Raw genomic sequence first — 15,763 nt, 5'->3', positions numbered from 1 at the left:
TGAATTCATATAACTGAATAGGTAAGGTTTACTCATCTACCACATGAACACACTACATAAAATTCAATGAAAAGACAGCAGAATGACTAAATTAATTTGCAAGTTCTATTTTTAGCAACCAAATTAATGAATTTTCTATTTCAGAGATTATCATAATTGGAAGTTTCAACTTCAGGGACCAACCATGATTAAAAAAAAAAGCCCCTTTTGAAATCGTTTACCAAAATTGGAACAGGCAAATGAGGACCAAATGGAAACAAGCATCAAAGTTTAGGGGTCAAAAGCATACATTGAAAACGATTAATAGGCTTGAGAAGGCACATAACCCGACTTGGAACGAGAACGACCCGAACGATTATCCCATTCCCTGCTTCTCTACGGAATCCTAAACCTAAACCCCTCTTTTGAAAATTGGGGCTAAATCAATTTCCAATCTTCCATCGTCCTACAAACCCTAATTCGGAGGAACCAGACCCAAATTCTTGCCCAGCATGAAGAGAGCAATTCCATGGAGTGATGAGGAAGGAGATTCGGATTCCTCATCTGGGCAGTCATCAGATTCACCACCCTCCAAGAAAACAGCTTCACAAGGTACATATACATACACATATACATATATATATACACGTATATTTGTATATTTACTGGTTTGGGTTTTGTGTGTTGTGATTTGTGTATTGAATTTGTTTTAGCTGGCTGCATACTCTGTTATTTTCTGCAGGGAAATCTGGGAAGCCAAAGAGCAAAGTTGTGGACTTTGAGGCACTGAAGCAACATGGCTACAAAGGTGGGCCCTCGGTGCTGGCTGTGCCGCCACCGAGAGAGCCGGAGCAGGAGCCGAACTGGTCTTGGGCTACCGGCAGGGAGGACGGTAAGGACAGCAAGCCCGGAACCAAGAAAACCGAGGAAGAAGAAGAATCTTATGAAGAGCGACAGAAGACGAGGGCTGCATTGGCCTCGGGAGAGAAGCTTGAAACTGCGCTGACCCGGAGCGATAAGCCAAACCTGTCCTTCTCGCAGAAGGAGAAGAGGAAGAGAGAGCTTGGGCAGGCAAGCAGGGGGAAGAACTATGTTGAAGAAGAGAAGAGGTTGCTGAGGGAGAGTGGTGTTTACTCTGGTTTTGATGCTTAGGAACTCTATACTGTAATTTGTAATTTGTCATTGATTTTCCCTTGGATTCGAAATGACGCTTTCGACGAGAAATTTCTGGGTTTGTTCAAAACAATCTCTTTCACTTATCTTAAATGCATAACTGATCGTATTTTTGTGAAATCCGAATGAAGGAGTCTGCGATAAAATTAGCTTATAATGTACACAGGAGTCGAGTGTTCGATAGGTAAACTGCTCTGGTTAAGCTCACACAGTTACATCTAAACAACTGAAAACTCTTGGTGTTGGGTAAAATCCATGCATGTAAACATCCACCACTAGAAAGCCAAAAGAATGACGCAAGCATCACGCGATATGGTGTTGTTCGACAGATGCCTTCTCGTAGTCTTGCTCGACAGATGCTCAACCGTCCTCTCTTTGTGAAGCCAATACGGTTACTGCTCCGGTGGAGATGTTGACCTATTGGGAAGAGTCGTGTATATTGCTCTGATAGTATTTGGTGTTGTTCTGCAACAGCCTCCAACAAGGGAAGCCCCTGCTTCACACCATTTGTTTACATACGAGACAAAATCTTCATCTGAAACCCCAGTGTTTTGCTGCAACGCGGAAAAAAAAAAAAAAAAAAAGAGATCAGAAGAGTTGGTGTCTGGACAAGAATATCACAACCGCAGATTTCCCGCACTAATTCCACCTTCTAGATAACAACAATATTTTCACAGATAATTCTATCGAAAACACGAGACAACCATAGAAACTTCACTTACCACCCACATCTTTCTATCTGGATCATAGCTTTCACCACTATTTGGGTACACAATAATTGGTTTTGTAGCCACCTGAAGGATTTAAACATGAAAATAAGTACAGGAACTCCAAACAGAGTAATGTACAATTGTAATTATTCCGGGAAGCCTACAAATTAGAAATACGTCAGAAATATAGCATATGAAAATGCAGCAGGATATGTTTAGTTTGTTGATTTTTCATTGAACATTAAGAATTAGAAAATCTCAGAAATTGAAACAGTAAATACAGTTTAAAGTCACTGGAGGCAATTTTATTGCTGCTCCAACAGTTGGTCATATAGCTCAGTTGAAGCTTTTATTGTTTGATCAAGATAAAGAACGTAAACTAAATTTATTCAAACACAATACAAATAGCCTAAATGATTATACCTGTGTAATTAATGTTAACAGTCCATGGATAAATCTAGGGGGAGTGCAGTTGATTCCAACTGCAACAACTTTCTTGCATGATTCAGCAACTGTGGCGCATTCAAGGAGAGAATCACCACTAACAACATTGATGCCGTCTTTAGAGTTGAAAGAAAACCATGCAGGAAGTTGCATGTTTTCTTCTTCCAAAAGCTCAGCATAAGCCTGCATAAACACCGAGCATGATTAACTGGGGAAAAGAATAAACACCTAGTTAAAAGTGCAAAACAAAATTATGTCAAGATATTTTTTCCTTGAAAACAAATTAACATACATCTCTTTAGTAATAGCTCCATTTTTACTAAATTTCATATCCTTCACTTTCGGTCACATTAAGTGCTTACCAATTAAAACATTAGCCACCTAATGAAATGCTATCAGTAAGCGAGTCTAGTAAGAAGCTTAGAATAAAGAAATGTTGGCCTGTCAGATTTCCTCAACCAACAAGGACAAGAAGAAATTAAATGCTATCAACAAGCTTGCGATCATTACCTGAGCTTCCAGCTTATTTGGAACTGTTTCAAATGCAAGTAGGTCAGGACCAGATTCTGCTAGGATTTGGACCCTTCTCCGATGAAAATCTTTTAATCTTCCTAGCGTCATAGCCTCACCATAATTTCCACTGCCAAGGGACAGACCCAAAATATGAATATTAAAAAGACATTTCAAGTTCAGAAAACAATAGCCTTTTCATGCAAATAACAGCAGCCAAGACTATCTAACTTCATCTTTCAAAGCTTTCTCTGGGATCAAAGGAACACATTTTCCTAAGCAAAAATCCTACTCATATTATTAAAGAGTCACATATATAGTTTATTGTATTTTGGTTACAAGTCTGTTACAACTGTCTATGTAACTAATTACTAGATTAGTTAGTTAACCAAGGGTAATTAGTCACTAAGCTATTTCTCACAAATGTATATAAACCAGTTGTAATTTCCTTATTCATTAAGAAATGAAAATATCAGAGTTATTTTTCTAATATGGTATCACGAGCCTCTCTGCTCACGCACCGATCCTAGCTTCCTCCGATCCTAGCTTCCTCTGCAATCTTTGAGATCTTCCTCTGCAATCTTTGATTTTTCTACCCGATTTCATTTTCTCTCTGCAAATCCTTGATCAACAATGGCGTCTTCTACCTCTTCGCCTGCAAATCCAGAAGTTTTCGCTCAGAATCCTACTCCCATTTCCTCAAATTCAGCTCCGATAAACCCTAATTCTTCGTTTTCATCAATTTCAATCCAAAACATCAGTTGTATGGTTCCTACAAAGCTTAAGAAGGACAATTATCTCACCTGGAAAGCTCTTTTCGCTCCAATTTTCCGGCGCTACAAACTTACAGGTATCATCGATGGATCGGAGCAATGTCCATCGCCCTTTCTTCTCAATCAAAACGGTATCGGTACTGCCATTCCTAATCCTAATTACGAGATCTGGTTTGAAAAGGATCAAAATATCCTGATCTGGTTGAATTCCACTCTCTCTGAAGATCTTATTCCGTTCACCGTTGGCGTCACCTCATCTCGAGAATTATGGCAGATTCTTGAACAACGGTTTGGCGGAGTCTCGGCGGCGCACATTCACCAGCTCCGATCGCGTCTTCATGCGATTCAAAAAGGTGATTTGTCAATTTCTGATTATCTGCAGCATATCAAAGGCATCTCTGATGCTCTTATGGCTGCCGGAGCACCGGTGTCAGAACCAGATCTCATTGCTGTTACACTCAATGGCCTTTCGGATGATTACGAGTCTTTCATTGATTCGATAATGCTTCGCATTTCATCTACTTCTTTAGATGAACTTCATGGCTTACTCATGAACAAAGAGATCTTTATGCATCGCAAGAAGACAGCTCATTCGTCGTCTCTCACTGCACCATTTCAAGCATTTGCTGCTCAAGCTCCGCCTCTCCAGCAAGGTCTCTTACCTACGCCTCCTCCCTCCCAGGCATATGTTGTTCAACATTCTACCTACAACAATCGCAACAATTTTCAGCGCCATAATCGTGGCCGCAACAATTTTCAGAAGAACAACAGAGGTCGAGGCAATTATCGTGGAAATTATACTAACTCTGGCCCTGGTAATGGTTCTTTTCATCATAATACTAGTCATTATAATCGCAACTCTGGTGGCTTTCCTCGTTCTTCTGGAACTCGGTCTCCCTGTCAAATATGCAATTCTTTTGATCATGAGGCTCTTGACTGCTATGCTCGCATGAATCATGCCTTTGCTGGAAAGATTCCACCTGCCAAGCTTGCTGCTATGTGTGCTTCTACTGCCTCTTCTTCTCAGCCTACATGGCTTCTGGACTCTGGTGCTACTGCTCATGTCACCAATGATATCTCCGATATCACTTCCCCCATTCCGTACTCTGGTGAAGACAAGGTTTATGCAGGTGATGGCCAAGGTATGCCCATCCAACATACAGGTTCTTCTATTCTCCAAACACCACATGCTGCCTTTCGATTAAATAATGTTCTTCATGTGCCAATGATGCAATTCAATTTGCTCTCTGCATATCAGTTTCTAAGAGACAATTATTGCTCTTTAACTCTTGATTCTGATGGTTCTGTCATCAAGGACCGTTCCACTGGGAAGATGCTTTTTCGAGGCCCAGTTAGGGATGGTTTCTATCCTCTGCATGGTCAGCCATTCCAAGCTTCATATTCTGCACTTGTAAGCACTCAAGCATCTTTACATCAATGGCACAAACGACTCGGGCATCCTTCCACAGCCATTCTGAGACGGATTTTACGTACAAATAAGCTTGTTCCTCATACTTCAACTTCTGTTCAGTTTTTTTGTGCAGACTGTGCTATTGGCAAAAATCATAAGTTGCCCTTTTCCTTTAGTACTACCACTGTATCTCATAGTTTGGATTTAATTCATTGTGATGTCTGGGGTCCCTGTCCAGTTTCATCAGTTAGTGGCTATACGTACTATGTACTCTTTGTGGATGAATATAGCAAATACAGTTGGCTGTTTCCTTTACAACACAAGTCTGAAGTCTTCTCTACTTTTATCACTTTCAAAGCATATGTTGAAAACTTGATTGGCCATAAAATCAAGATTCTTCGAACAGATTCAGGGGGTGAGTTCACTGGTTCTGCTTTTGCTTCCTTCTTGCTTCAACATGGTATTTCTCATCAGTACAGTTGTCCCCACACACCTGAGCAAAATGGGTGTGTGGAACGCAAGCATCGACATCTCACTGAAACTGCTCGGACACTTCTTGTTGCTTCCAAAGTTCCTCACAAGTTTTGGGTAGAAGCCTTTTCTACTGCACTGTATCTTATCAATCGGATGCCTCTTTCTGGATCTTCTCAGTCTCCATGGGAAATGCTTTTCAAAAAGCCTCCTGATTATTCCAAGTTAAAGGTTTTTGGTTGCTGCTGCTATCCTTGGCTCAAGCCATATATGCAATCCAAATTGGATGGTAAAAGCAAACCATGTGTATTTCTTGGTTATAGCCTTCAACACAAAGGTTATCGGTGTTTGGACGTGTCTTCTAACAGAGTCTACATTTCAAGGCATGTTGTCTTTAATGAAGATCATTTTCCATTTCATCACAGTAGCTCGTCACAGTGTTCTTCCTCTGTCCCCTCCCCTACATCCCTTGAGTTCTCCCTACCATTTCCTCAATCATGTCCCCCTGCACCACCGCCTTTTTCAGTTTTCTCTCAAGGTCAATGCTCAAGCTCTTCTCGGGTGCATTCTCCACAGCAATCTCCACCTCCACAACACCTTCAACCTTCACCATCTACACGGCACTCTCAACCTCCCCAGCAACCTCAAGCCTCTATTTCATCTCCGGTGCCTTCTCATTCTTCACTTTCAACAATCTCAGTCCCTACCAACACTCATCCAATGATCACTCGATCTAAAGCAGGAATTTTCAAGCCTAAAGTGTTAGCAGCCACGAAGCATCCTATTGATTCCAGTTCATTTGTCCCTACTACTTATCTGCAAGCCTCCAAGTATGATCACTGGAATAAGGCCATGCTTGACGAATTTCAAGCTCTTCAATCCACCGGCACTTGGACTCTTGTACCCTCATCTCCTCATCAAAACTTGGTTGGATGCAAATGGGTTTTCAGGATCAAAAGGAAACCTGATGGTTCTATTGATCGGTATAAAGCCCGTCTTGTTGCTAAGGGTTTCCATCAACAAGAGGGTATTGATTTCAAGGAGACTTTCAGTCCGGTTGCCAAACCTGTCACTATTCGCATTCTTCTTACAATGGCAGTGCAATATGATTGGTTTTTACATCAACTTGACATCAGCAATGCTTTCCTCCATGGCAATCTCCAAGAAGATGTTTTTATGCAACAACCCCCAGGTTTCATTGATCCTTCCAAACCTTCTTATGTCTGTCAACTCCAGAAGTCTCTCTATGGATTGAAGCAAGCCCCTCGGGCTTGGTATGATAAGTTGTTTCAAGCTTTGGTCTCTCTTGGTTTCACAAACTCCCAATCTGATTGTTCTCTGTTTGTGAAACTTCAACCATTCCCTGTGCTCGTCCTTGTATATGTGGATGACATCTTGGTTACTGGTCCTAATACCTCTCTCTGTCAACGTTTTATTCAGCAACTCAATTCCTTATTTCCAGTTAAGGACTTGGGGCCTTTACACTATTTTCTTGGCTTAGAGGTCCACCGATCTGATGATGGTATTTTCCTGTCTCAAAGCAAGTATGCTTTAGATCTTTTAGTCAAGACTTCCATGGCCGGTTGCAAGCCCTGTCCTACTCCTCTGGGAACTCAAAAGCTTGATCATACTGGAGCTCTTTTAGCTGATCCTAAGGAATACCGGTCTATTGTAGGGGCTTTACAGTATCTCACTTGGACAAGACCTGATCTTTCCTTTGCTGTGAATCAAGTATGCCAGTTCCTTCACTGTCCCCGGGATTCACATTTTCAAGCTGTCAAAAGAATATTAAGGTTTTTAAAAGGTTCTTTTGATCAGGGGATGTGGTTTAAGAAGTGTCCCTTGCATCTTACTGCCTACTCTGATGCGGATTGGGCAGGTTGTGTGTTTGATCGAAGGTCCACCAGTGGCTATTGTATATATTTGGGCAGCAACTTGATTAGTTGGAGTGCTAAAAAGCAACCTACAGTTGCTCGTTCCTCTACCGAGGCTGAATATCGTTCTCTTGCGCACACAGCCGCTGAACTTACATGGATATGTAAAATTTTCAGAGATGTCGCTTTTCCACTCACTACCATTCCCACTCTTTGGTGTGATAATGTTTCCGCTATTTCTCTGGCCTCTAATCCGGTTTTCCATGCTCGTACCAAGCACGTGGAAATTGATTATCATTACATCCGTGAACTCGTTCTTGCTAAGCTACTTCAAGTGCAGTATATCAATACTCAGTTTCAAGTTGCTGATATTCACACCAAATCTCTTTCTAAGGCTCGGTTTCAATATCTTCAATCCAAGCTTTCTCTCGGCTCTCCTCCGTTCAGCTTGAGGGGATGTAAAGAGTCACATATATAGTTTGTTGTTTTTTGGTTACAAGTCTGTTACAACTGTCTATGTAACTAATTACTAGATTAGTTAGTTAACCAAGGGTAATTAGTCACTAAGCTATTTCTCACAAATGTATATAAACCAGTTGTAATTTCCTTATTCATTAAGAAATGAAAATATCAGAGTTATTTTTCTAATAATTATGTCAACAATACATTTATAGGACCTGCGACTGTTTACATTCGAGGTACTAGAACCAAAGCCAACAGGAATAATAGCTGATGCAATGAATTTTTATAGCAGAACTGACTCACCTGTACTCAGACCCATCAGCCAAATAAGCACCATAGCTCCCCACAGATGCCGCAACTAAGATTGGTCGACGCTTGAGAATTCTACCATTTCCACTGTCAGCAGAAGAGCATTGAGTACATCTGTCGTAATAGATATCTCGTGCCTCTCGGGCAATTTCAACACTTTTCCTAAGCAAAGATTCACTCTCTTCTGTAGAAAAGCCTTTGGCCTTGAAACCTTGAATGGTGGCCTGCATAAAAACTAACACTTTCAGTTTCAAGAAAAAATATAAAATGAGAGAGACATCATCAGTTACCGGGATTACCTGATACGATGCTGTGATTATGATATCTGCACCAGCTTCAAGGTAATCAAGGTGTACCTGCTCCAATACGCAACAAAACAACACGGTACATGGTCCTATTAGTTAATCAAGTCTACACATGAATTACATTTACATAAACCAATCTCCATTCTTTTGATTTCGTCTTCACAAAAGCTGAATCCTTTACACAAGAAAGAAAGCAAATGTTCAATCCTGCCTGACTTATCGATAGAGAAATATACAAATTAAAGTTGTGATTAGCTCATAGAAGTCACATTCCTCACTAAATACATGATCAAAGCATAGCAACAAGTTTCCTTCTGATGCAAACAAAATCAGCAAAATCTGACAACTTTTGGTCCAAATGCATAGATAAGAACTAAATTTCCCAACAAAAATCGAATGGTAATTCCAAAAGAAACAAAGCTCAAAATTGTCAAAAATCAAAATTTCCACAGCAAAATTAGCACTTGAGAAACTTAGCAAAAACCCATTATTCTGCACATATCTACACTCATCAGAGTACAAAACAAAGCAAATTACATTCCCAATACAGCATTTCTAGAGAGAGGGAGAGGGGAGAGAGAGAGATGAGGATACCTTGCGAATGAGGTGTGGGGAAGTGAGGAGGCATTTGGCGCTCCAGAGAGGATCGTTGAGGTCAGCGCCGTGGCGTTCGAGCTCGGTGGAAAGTCCACCGTCGACCACCGCGACTCCGCCTGCCTGCCTGAGTAAGTCCCTCATTAACGACGACGTTTCGGCGCTGCTGCCGCTGGCCATCCCGTCGTCGACGCAACCACCACTATCTGAATGTGTGGAGCCGGTTTTTGTAATTGTATTTGTTAGGAAACCGGAAAAACCAACTAAACCCACCGACACCTGTCTCCCCCTGTTTTTGCTCTTTATAGCATTTTAGCTGCTCAAGAAATAAGAATTAACTATTTGAAATTAGCATTTCGACCCCTTAAGTTTTGTATAATACTAAAATGTCCGAGGGTGACGTTTGGTTCGCCAGTTAGGTTTCTTGGGAACGAAACTCTCGTGTATAGTCTCAGGAGGAATTGAATATTTTCATTCTCGTGTTTGAAAACGCTTAAAAATGGGACCAGAAAATTTATGTTTACACGGTAACAGATGTACAGAGTTTCGTAACGTTCTAATATATCAACATAATATTATGTGTAGTATTTATTGTTGGTTAATTTTCATGTCAATTTGTATGCGTGCTTCATGTGGATATAGAGAAATTTTTCCGTGTGTCAGGCAAACAACTTAGCACACCAAGTGTCATTATATAATTTATTGAATTTTTTTTTTCAAGTTTTCAACCAATTGTATTATGATATTTAGTGTATCGGGTCGTATGTCTAGCATACTGAAAAATCTCTCATGAATATGGTATGAATGGGGATGATCATGTAACAACTCGTCCCGGAGTTTTTCGAAACAAAAGGGTATTTTTGTAATTTCATGAAAAATGGGATATTTTGAAATATGTTTACTTTTGGGTCTTGTTTGGTGTGCCCAAGGGGCCCACCTTCGGTTTTTGTTCCCCGGCCCAAAGCAACTCAGCTTTCTTTCTCTCTCTTTCCCTCCCTCACTTTTCTCCTTTTCTCTCATCTCCCCCGAAACTCTCTCTCTGTGTGCTCTCCCCTTTGGCAACCCACACCCACCCACAACACGACGACTACGACACCATCAACCCCCCAACGAGCCTCTCAACCTCCCGACGTGGGAAGGAAACCAAACCTAGGTTCCTGGCGTGAGCCGTGGGTTTCAGACGACATTCTTGGCCAACTCTGACCACCACTTGGGAAACAAAAGGTATATTCATAAACTACTCTTGGTGGTCTTCAATTTGGTGGGTAGATCGTAGGTTAGGGTGGAGAATCGGAGTTGAACGGAGCTCAGGAAGCTCTGGCATCATTTTCCGTTGAAACCAGTCTGAAACTGGGTCAACTCGGGTTGACCTGGTAACCCAAAACTCGATACCCTTTAGGGCAAGCTCAGACCCATTGAACCCAGGCCTTTAGGCCTTGCAAACCTGGGCTTTCGGCCCATTAAACCCAGCCCAAGTCTAATAGCCCTAAAGTCTAAACCCAAGGCATCCAACCCTATCTAAACCCAAACCTAGGCCCAGGCCTAAGCCCAACCTTGCAGCCCAGACCCATTAAACCCTTGGACCAACCTATGTGGAACCAACCCAGATCCCAAGCTGTGCGTGGGCCTGGGCGTAGGCGTGTGTAGGTGTCTGCCTTGGCCAGCGTGTGGTGCACGCACCTCCACCAAAGGTACTGTGCTCCGGCACCAACGAATTTTTCAGTGACCCAAAATGGCGCGTAGGCGGCCACCCAAGGTCCCCTTTATGTTTTTCGACGTCCTGAATCCGTTTATGACGTCCATTTCCCGAAATTCAATCGTTATGATGATAGATTTTTATTAATTGCTACCTTTATGTGCTTAGGTGCAATTGTATGTGGCGTTTCCGTGTTCGCTAGTTTGCATGGCTCTTCGACGACGGAGTATCTGTGAGTGGACCCCTTCAAAAATGCATATTTTACTATTAGAAATGCATACATGAAAAGCATGATTTAATGGTTACGTTTTATGAAACGTTTATGAATAATTTGGTTTCACGTTTTATGAATTATCATGCTTATCGACTTTACGTTCTTCATAGTATGTATAATTGATGACTATATACTATGAACATGATTTATGATATGATGTTTGAGCTACCGAGCTCCGTTGAGATATATATACTTTTGGAAAGATTATGTTCAATAATTTTTGTGCTTATCTAGTGGTTACTATATGCCTACGGGCAAATGATACTTTTATATATGCATTCGGGTGGGTGCTGTAGGAACTTACTGGCGATTGATACTTACATATGCCTTAGAGTGGGTGATGTAGGAGCCTACGGGCAATTGAAACTTATATATGCCTTCATGTGGGTGATGTAGGAGCCTACGGGCGAATGAAGTGTTCTAAATGAAGAGTTCTATATGCCTTCAGACAATACTGATACCACTATTTAGCACACTATATATGATATATGTTTTATTGAAGGTTTTACGGCATGCTAGGGGTTTCAAAAAACCTATTACATATTATACTATTGAGTTTTCATAAACTTTGGGGGTTAGTACATTGTTGAATAACTGTTCAGTACTACTTATATATATATATAAACTTGGTCCACTCATGTTTTGTTTTGCGCCCCCTCAAGACTTAGAATTCGAGGCGTACAATCCTGACGTCAAGGCACTCCCGCATCGGCATCTTCGAGTCCTCTCAGTGTGAGACCCATTCCTTTGCTCATTCAATTTTATATTGTTCATTTCTAGTGTCTCGGTTTAGTTGTATGCTCTGAACACGTTCCTCGATTGCTTCTCATGCATGTTAGTATGGCTTCGTCACCTTCGGGTGTCGATCAGCACGTGCCTACCCTGGTGTTTGGAGGATATCAGGATCAGGTGTGTCAGATCATAAGTCCACTACCATTAGTGAATTTTGGGATAAGCATGGGCAATCCAATAGCCAAAGAATATCCACCAAATTTCATATCCAAAGATCCCTAAAGCCCCTACACATCAAGTGGAAGTGTCCTTTGGGATTTCTAGTGGAACATTAGGTAGATATGCCTTGCACCACAAAAAAAGTGCAAACCAATTTGATTTTGGAATTTCTAGTGGTTTCCTCTCTTTTCTTAACTTTAAACAAGAAAGAATTGCATGTCCACTCCTCATTTTCCCTTTGCAGGACGTCCGCCCTTTCTTAATGGACGGATTGTATAGCTATAATGTTGATATTTGTATCCCTTATATCAATAAAGTATGCTATCGATGTTTTACTAACATCATATCAACAATTCATTCCTGTCAAAAGAACCGTATATTCTGTTTAGAGAATAACTGTCTCGTGTCTCGTCGAAATAATTTCCAAACCATGCACAGAAAAAATACCAAACAAAACTGCCGGACCATTTTCTATGGGTTGCAACAAAACATTACAGCACAAATTGCAGAAAAAGTTTGAATCCCAAAAGAATTACATTAATAAGAATGAAAAGGGAACCACAAACAACATGGCTTTTCAAAAACGCTGTTTGTGCATTATTCAGAGATGTGTGCTGCAGTCTAGCACTTAACTGGCAACCGGTTTTAGGTTTTCCTAACATTTGCACTGCACAGTCTACAAAACTATGTTACACGAAACAAAGAAGGTTATGGAGCGCAAGGTGTGCCGAAACAGAAACAGCCGGTGGACTGGTCTTCAGGTATCATGCCGCCTCCCTTGCTCGTATCTATTACATCCAACAGCTTCACTACCTCTTCCATTTTAGGGCGTTTATCCGGGCTGGCAACCTTACATTTTCGCATGACGCTGGCCAGTGTGCTCGGGCAACATCTTGGAATCTCTGGTCGTAAATTCTGCCATCATAGCATAAAGTATATAAGACAAAACATGAAGAAATAGTATACGTTACAAGTTACGACAAACATTTGGTGATCGACATAACTTAAAAACCAATGATAGACAAAGAACTTGACGAATTATGTGCAACGACAAACCAACCTGTCGCACTACTGCAGATGAGACATCGGCAAAACTTAGATTAGGATAAGGCATGTCGCAGCAATAGATTTCCCATAAGCAAATACCAAAACTATAGACGTCGCATTTCCTGTTGTATGGCTTGCCATCAAGGACCTACAGAACCTTTCATGTTAAATTCTGATCCAGTTTGCAGGAAAGGGAAAGATGGATAATCGAAAAAGAGTGCTTCAAATCTTTATAGAACTAGATTTTGGAAACAATGAATTAAAACAATTATACCTCTGGTGTCATGTACCTAAGGGTACTAGTCTCTCCAGTCATGTCCCTCGGGTTCTGAGCTTCTACTCGAGCAACGCCAAAATCAGCAATTTTTAATGTTGTACGAGTATCTAGCATCATATTTTCTGTTTTCACGTCACGGTGTACAATTTTCTTCGAGTGAAGATAGCTCAAACTGAGAAAATGGAACACAGAACCAAATCCTTTAGTTTAAAACCCAACAACAAATTGAATAAAATCAATCACAAAAAACTGAACCTGATTCACCCTTTGGAGAGATCTAAAGCAAGTTGAATCACAACCTTAAAGGCAAGTTTCTTTCTTCTATTCCTGATCAAAAAGTTCTTTAGCGTCCCACCAGGAACATACTCAACAACAACGCAACAAGCTCTGGAAGGAGGACATTTATGATTATCGTTTGATGTGTTTTTAACAAGGATTTTAAGATTGGAAGTTCCCATTGAAGCTCCAACAAACTGTCACAGATACAACCGTTCCAGTTTAAATAGATAAATCTCAACTGTATGAGAAGATAATAGCACACAAACATCATTGGAAGATCTCATTTTGACAATATTTCTAAAATCCAAAAATTATTAGGACAGCAAACTGCATCAAATTTTTCATCTGAAACCATCACGACTTTATATCATGCATACTGATACGAAGAATCAACGTATATTAGTTTTACCTTTGGAATATTTGGGTGGTCAAGTTTATGCCAAACAGCAACCTCTTGCTGAAACGATGCCCGAAGAGCAGCAGTTTCAGCTGCTGTGGCAATACCATCCTCCCCTCAATCCAATATCTTCACTATAATATCAAAAATAGCAGCAGGCCATGAGAAGAATATTGATAAAAACAAAGACATGATCACCTACTGATTGGGGTTTCATTTTACACTTGAATTATACAACGCTGATTAGTGATTCATAAGACTTGCAATACACACGACCGATGTACGAAATATTTTTGTATTTGATATTTTGTATCTATACGTAGGCAAGCACTCACGTGCACTGCTTCTTTTCTGCAGTGAAGTAAGTAAACCCTGAGTCTAATAACACTGAAACTTTAAAATTTGAGTCCACCATGCTAAAATCATTCCCAATAGTGATAGATTGATAGTTAAGATGTCTCAAGAAATAGATTAATCGTCTAATATACGATCGCTGTAGCAACATCCTGCTAATACTCAAGGCTTGTTTGGGACTACTACTGTCTTCTGCAAGAAGTGCAGAAGCGCTTCTAATAAACACGTTGAAATTGTTATTAAAAATCAAAGTGCTTTATGGAAAGAGCTTCTACTACCTAAATGTGTTTCAAGTTTGTTTTCTGAAAAACAGAGTCAAAAGTGCTTTTGGTTATCAGAAAGAACTTCTAGCTCTCCCAGAAGCAATCACAAAGACCCTTAACACTATACGAAACAATTATGGGTGACGGATCACCGTCTACCAACTCATCAAAATGTAATTTTTCTCTTCATTAACCACTAAATTATGTTTAAGAAGTCAATAATATGCAAACTTAAGGTATGCAAAAATTCCTGCACATTCATCAAAATTGCAACAAAGAAAAAGAATTGAAGCCTTCAGAGAAATCAAAGTACCTGCAACATCTTGGCCGTCATAGGCGCAGTGGTACACGGTGCCATACGTTCCATGAGCAATAACATGTCTTATATCCAACTTAGCCAAATCAATCTCCCACTCTTCCATCTTTGCATTCACTTCCCTCTCAATCTCCCAACCCCTACTCAAGTGCTTCTCTAACTGGACATCCCAGCTCTTGAAATCGATCTTATCGGCCCAAAAAAACACCTCTTTCTCAACCCCTCCTCCCACATCCTTCCCCTTCGAACCCAAACTACTCGACCTTCGAAGTCCCTCAACTTCCATTTTTCTAAACTTCCCAACTCTTACTAAAAAATCGAACTTCAATGACCCAAAACAAAGAAACCCAACAACGAACACACGATTTCGACACAACCCATGAATCAAAACACACCCAAAACTTGTTTGTGCTGATCAAGTTCAAAACTTTTAACACAAGCAACCGCCAAATCTCAAAACTTCACCTTCACAACATAAAAACTTCCTTAAACCCTCCGAAAACTCGATTGAATTTTGAGAAAGGAGCTGGAAAAATAAAAACGCCCCCCCCCCCCTCCCCCCGGGGGGAAACCTTGGAGCTGAAGAATCCCACCAAATCGAGAAAAAAAATCAGATGGGAAAAAAGGTAGGAAAAAAAATGTTTTGGGTATCAAACGAGAGTGAGAGCCAATAGAAAGAGAGTGGACAGAATCGTAAAAGAAAAAATCAAACAAATATATAGGAAAATTTATGCGCGGGTTAAAGCAGTAAATTTCTGGGTCAGGTAAAAAATCCAAGCTTGATTTCGGAGTTTATTTACCTTCCTTTTTAACTGATTGACCGGAATTTTGTGATTTCGTTTTCCTTCTTCAGATGGTCCGTCAAAATGTATGAATCTTCGGTTAAATAAACAA

General features: G+C 40.5%; 2 protein-coding genes, 2 long non-coding RNA genes and 1 pseudogene across 5 annotated transcripts; 2 read left to right on the top strand and 3 right to left on the bottom strand.

Annotated features, from left to right (window-relative positions):
- Nucleotides 1-292: 292 nt before the first annotated feature.
- Nucleotides 293-1,272, top strand: LOC103421084 (uncharacterized). The gene is made up of 2 exons (XM_008359124.4): nucleotides 293-591; nucleotides 722-1,272. The coding sequence occupies exons 1-2, from the start codon at nucleotides 492-494 to the stop codon at nucleotides 1,129-1,131; spliced, it is 510 nt and encodes a 169-aa protein (XP_008357346.2). The 5' UTR covers nucleotides 293-491; the 3' UTR covers nucleotides 1,132-1,272.
- LOC103432414 (homocysteine S-methyltransferase 2-like) lies at nucleotides 1,212-9,446 on the bottom strand. The gene is made up of 7 exons (XM_008370600.4): nucleotides 9,016-9,446; nucleotides 8,416-8,472; nucleotides 8,111-8,340; nucleotides 2,817-2,946; nucleotides 2,286-2,489; nucleotides 1,875-1,946; nucleotides 1,212-1,706 (listed from the first exon to the last, which is right to left on the bottom strand). Exons 1-7 carry the CDS (start codon nucleotides 9,193-9,195, stop codon nucleotides 1,545-1,547), a joined length of 1,035 nt encoding a protein of 344 aa, XP_008368822.1. The 5' UTR covers nucleotides 9,196-9,446; the 3' UTR covers nucleotides 1,212-1,544.
- On the bottom strand, nucleotides 3,261-3,757 carry LOC139194556 (uncharacterized). The gene is made up of 2 exons (XR_011579524.1): nucleotides 3,620-3,757; nucleotides 3,261-3,471 (listed from the first exon to the last, which is right to left on the bottom strand). It is a non-coding gene; the product is annotated as an uncharacterized lncRNA (long non-coding RNA).
- A 572-nt stretch (nucleotides 9,447-10,018) lies between the features above and the next one.
- Nucleotides 10,019-12,275, top strand: LOC139194555 (uncharacterized). Of its 2 annotated transcripts, XR_011579523.1 has the most exons (3): nucleotides 10,019-10,239; nucleotides 10,880-10,943; nucleotides 11,648-12,275. It is a non-coding gene; the product is annotated as an uncharacterized lncRNA (long non-coding RNA). The 2 variants fall into 2 exon arrangements; XR_011579522.1 differs by having other exon boundaries at nucleotides 10,880-12,275.
- A 105-nt stretch (nucleotides 12,276-12,380) lies between these two features.
- Nucleotides 12,381-15,297, bottom strand: LOC103408106 (serine/threonine-protein kinase 54-like; annotated as a pseudogene).
- Between the last annotated feature and the right edge of the window lie 466 nt (nucleotides 15,298-15,763).

This window comes from Malus domestica, chromosome 03 (assembly GCF_042453785.1).
Source record: "Malus domestica chromosome 03, GDT2T_hap1".
Taxonomy (NCBI): domain Eukaryota; kingdom Viridiplantae; phylum Streptophyta; class Magnoliopsida; order Rosales; family Rosaceae; genus Malus; species Malus domestica.
This window is presented reverse-complemented; position numbering and strand designations above follow the sequence as displayed.

Excerpts from the sequence above, each read along its gene's own strand:
- LOC103421084 (XM_008359124.4), top strand. The coding sequence starts at position 492 with ATGAAGAGAGCAATTCCATGGAGTGATGAGGAAGGAGATTCGGATTCC. Across the intron at positions 592-721 it reads CAAGAAAACAGCTTCACAAG|GGAAATCTGGGAAGCCAAAG; the intron begins GTACATATACAT and ends TATTTTCTGCAG.
- LOC103432414 (XM_008370600.4), bottom strand. The coding sequence starts at position 9,195 with ATGGCCAGCGGCAGCAGCGCCGAAACGTCGTCGTTAATGAGGGACTTA. Across the intron at positions 8,473-9,015 it reads CCCCACACCTCATTCGCAAG|GTACACCTTGATTACCTTGA; the intron begins GTATCCTCATCT and ends GTATTGGAGCAG. Across the intron at positions 1,707-1,874 it reads CAGATAGAAAGATGTGGGTG|CAAAACACTGGGGTTTCAGA; the intron begins GTAAGTGAAGTT and ends TCCGCGTTGCAG.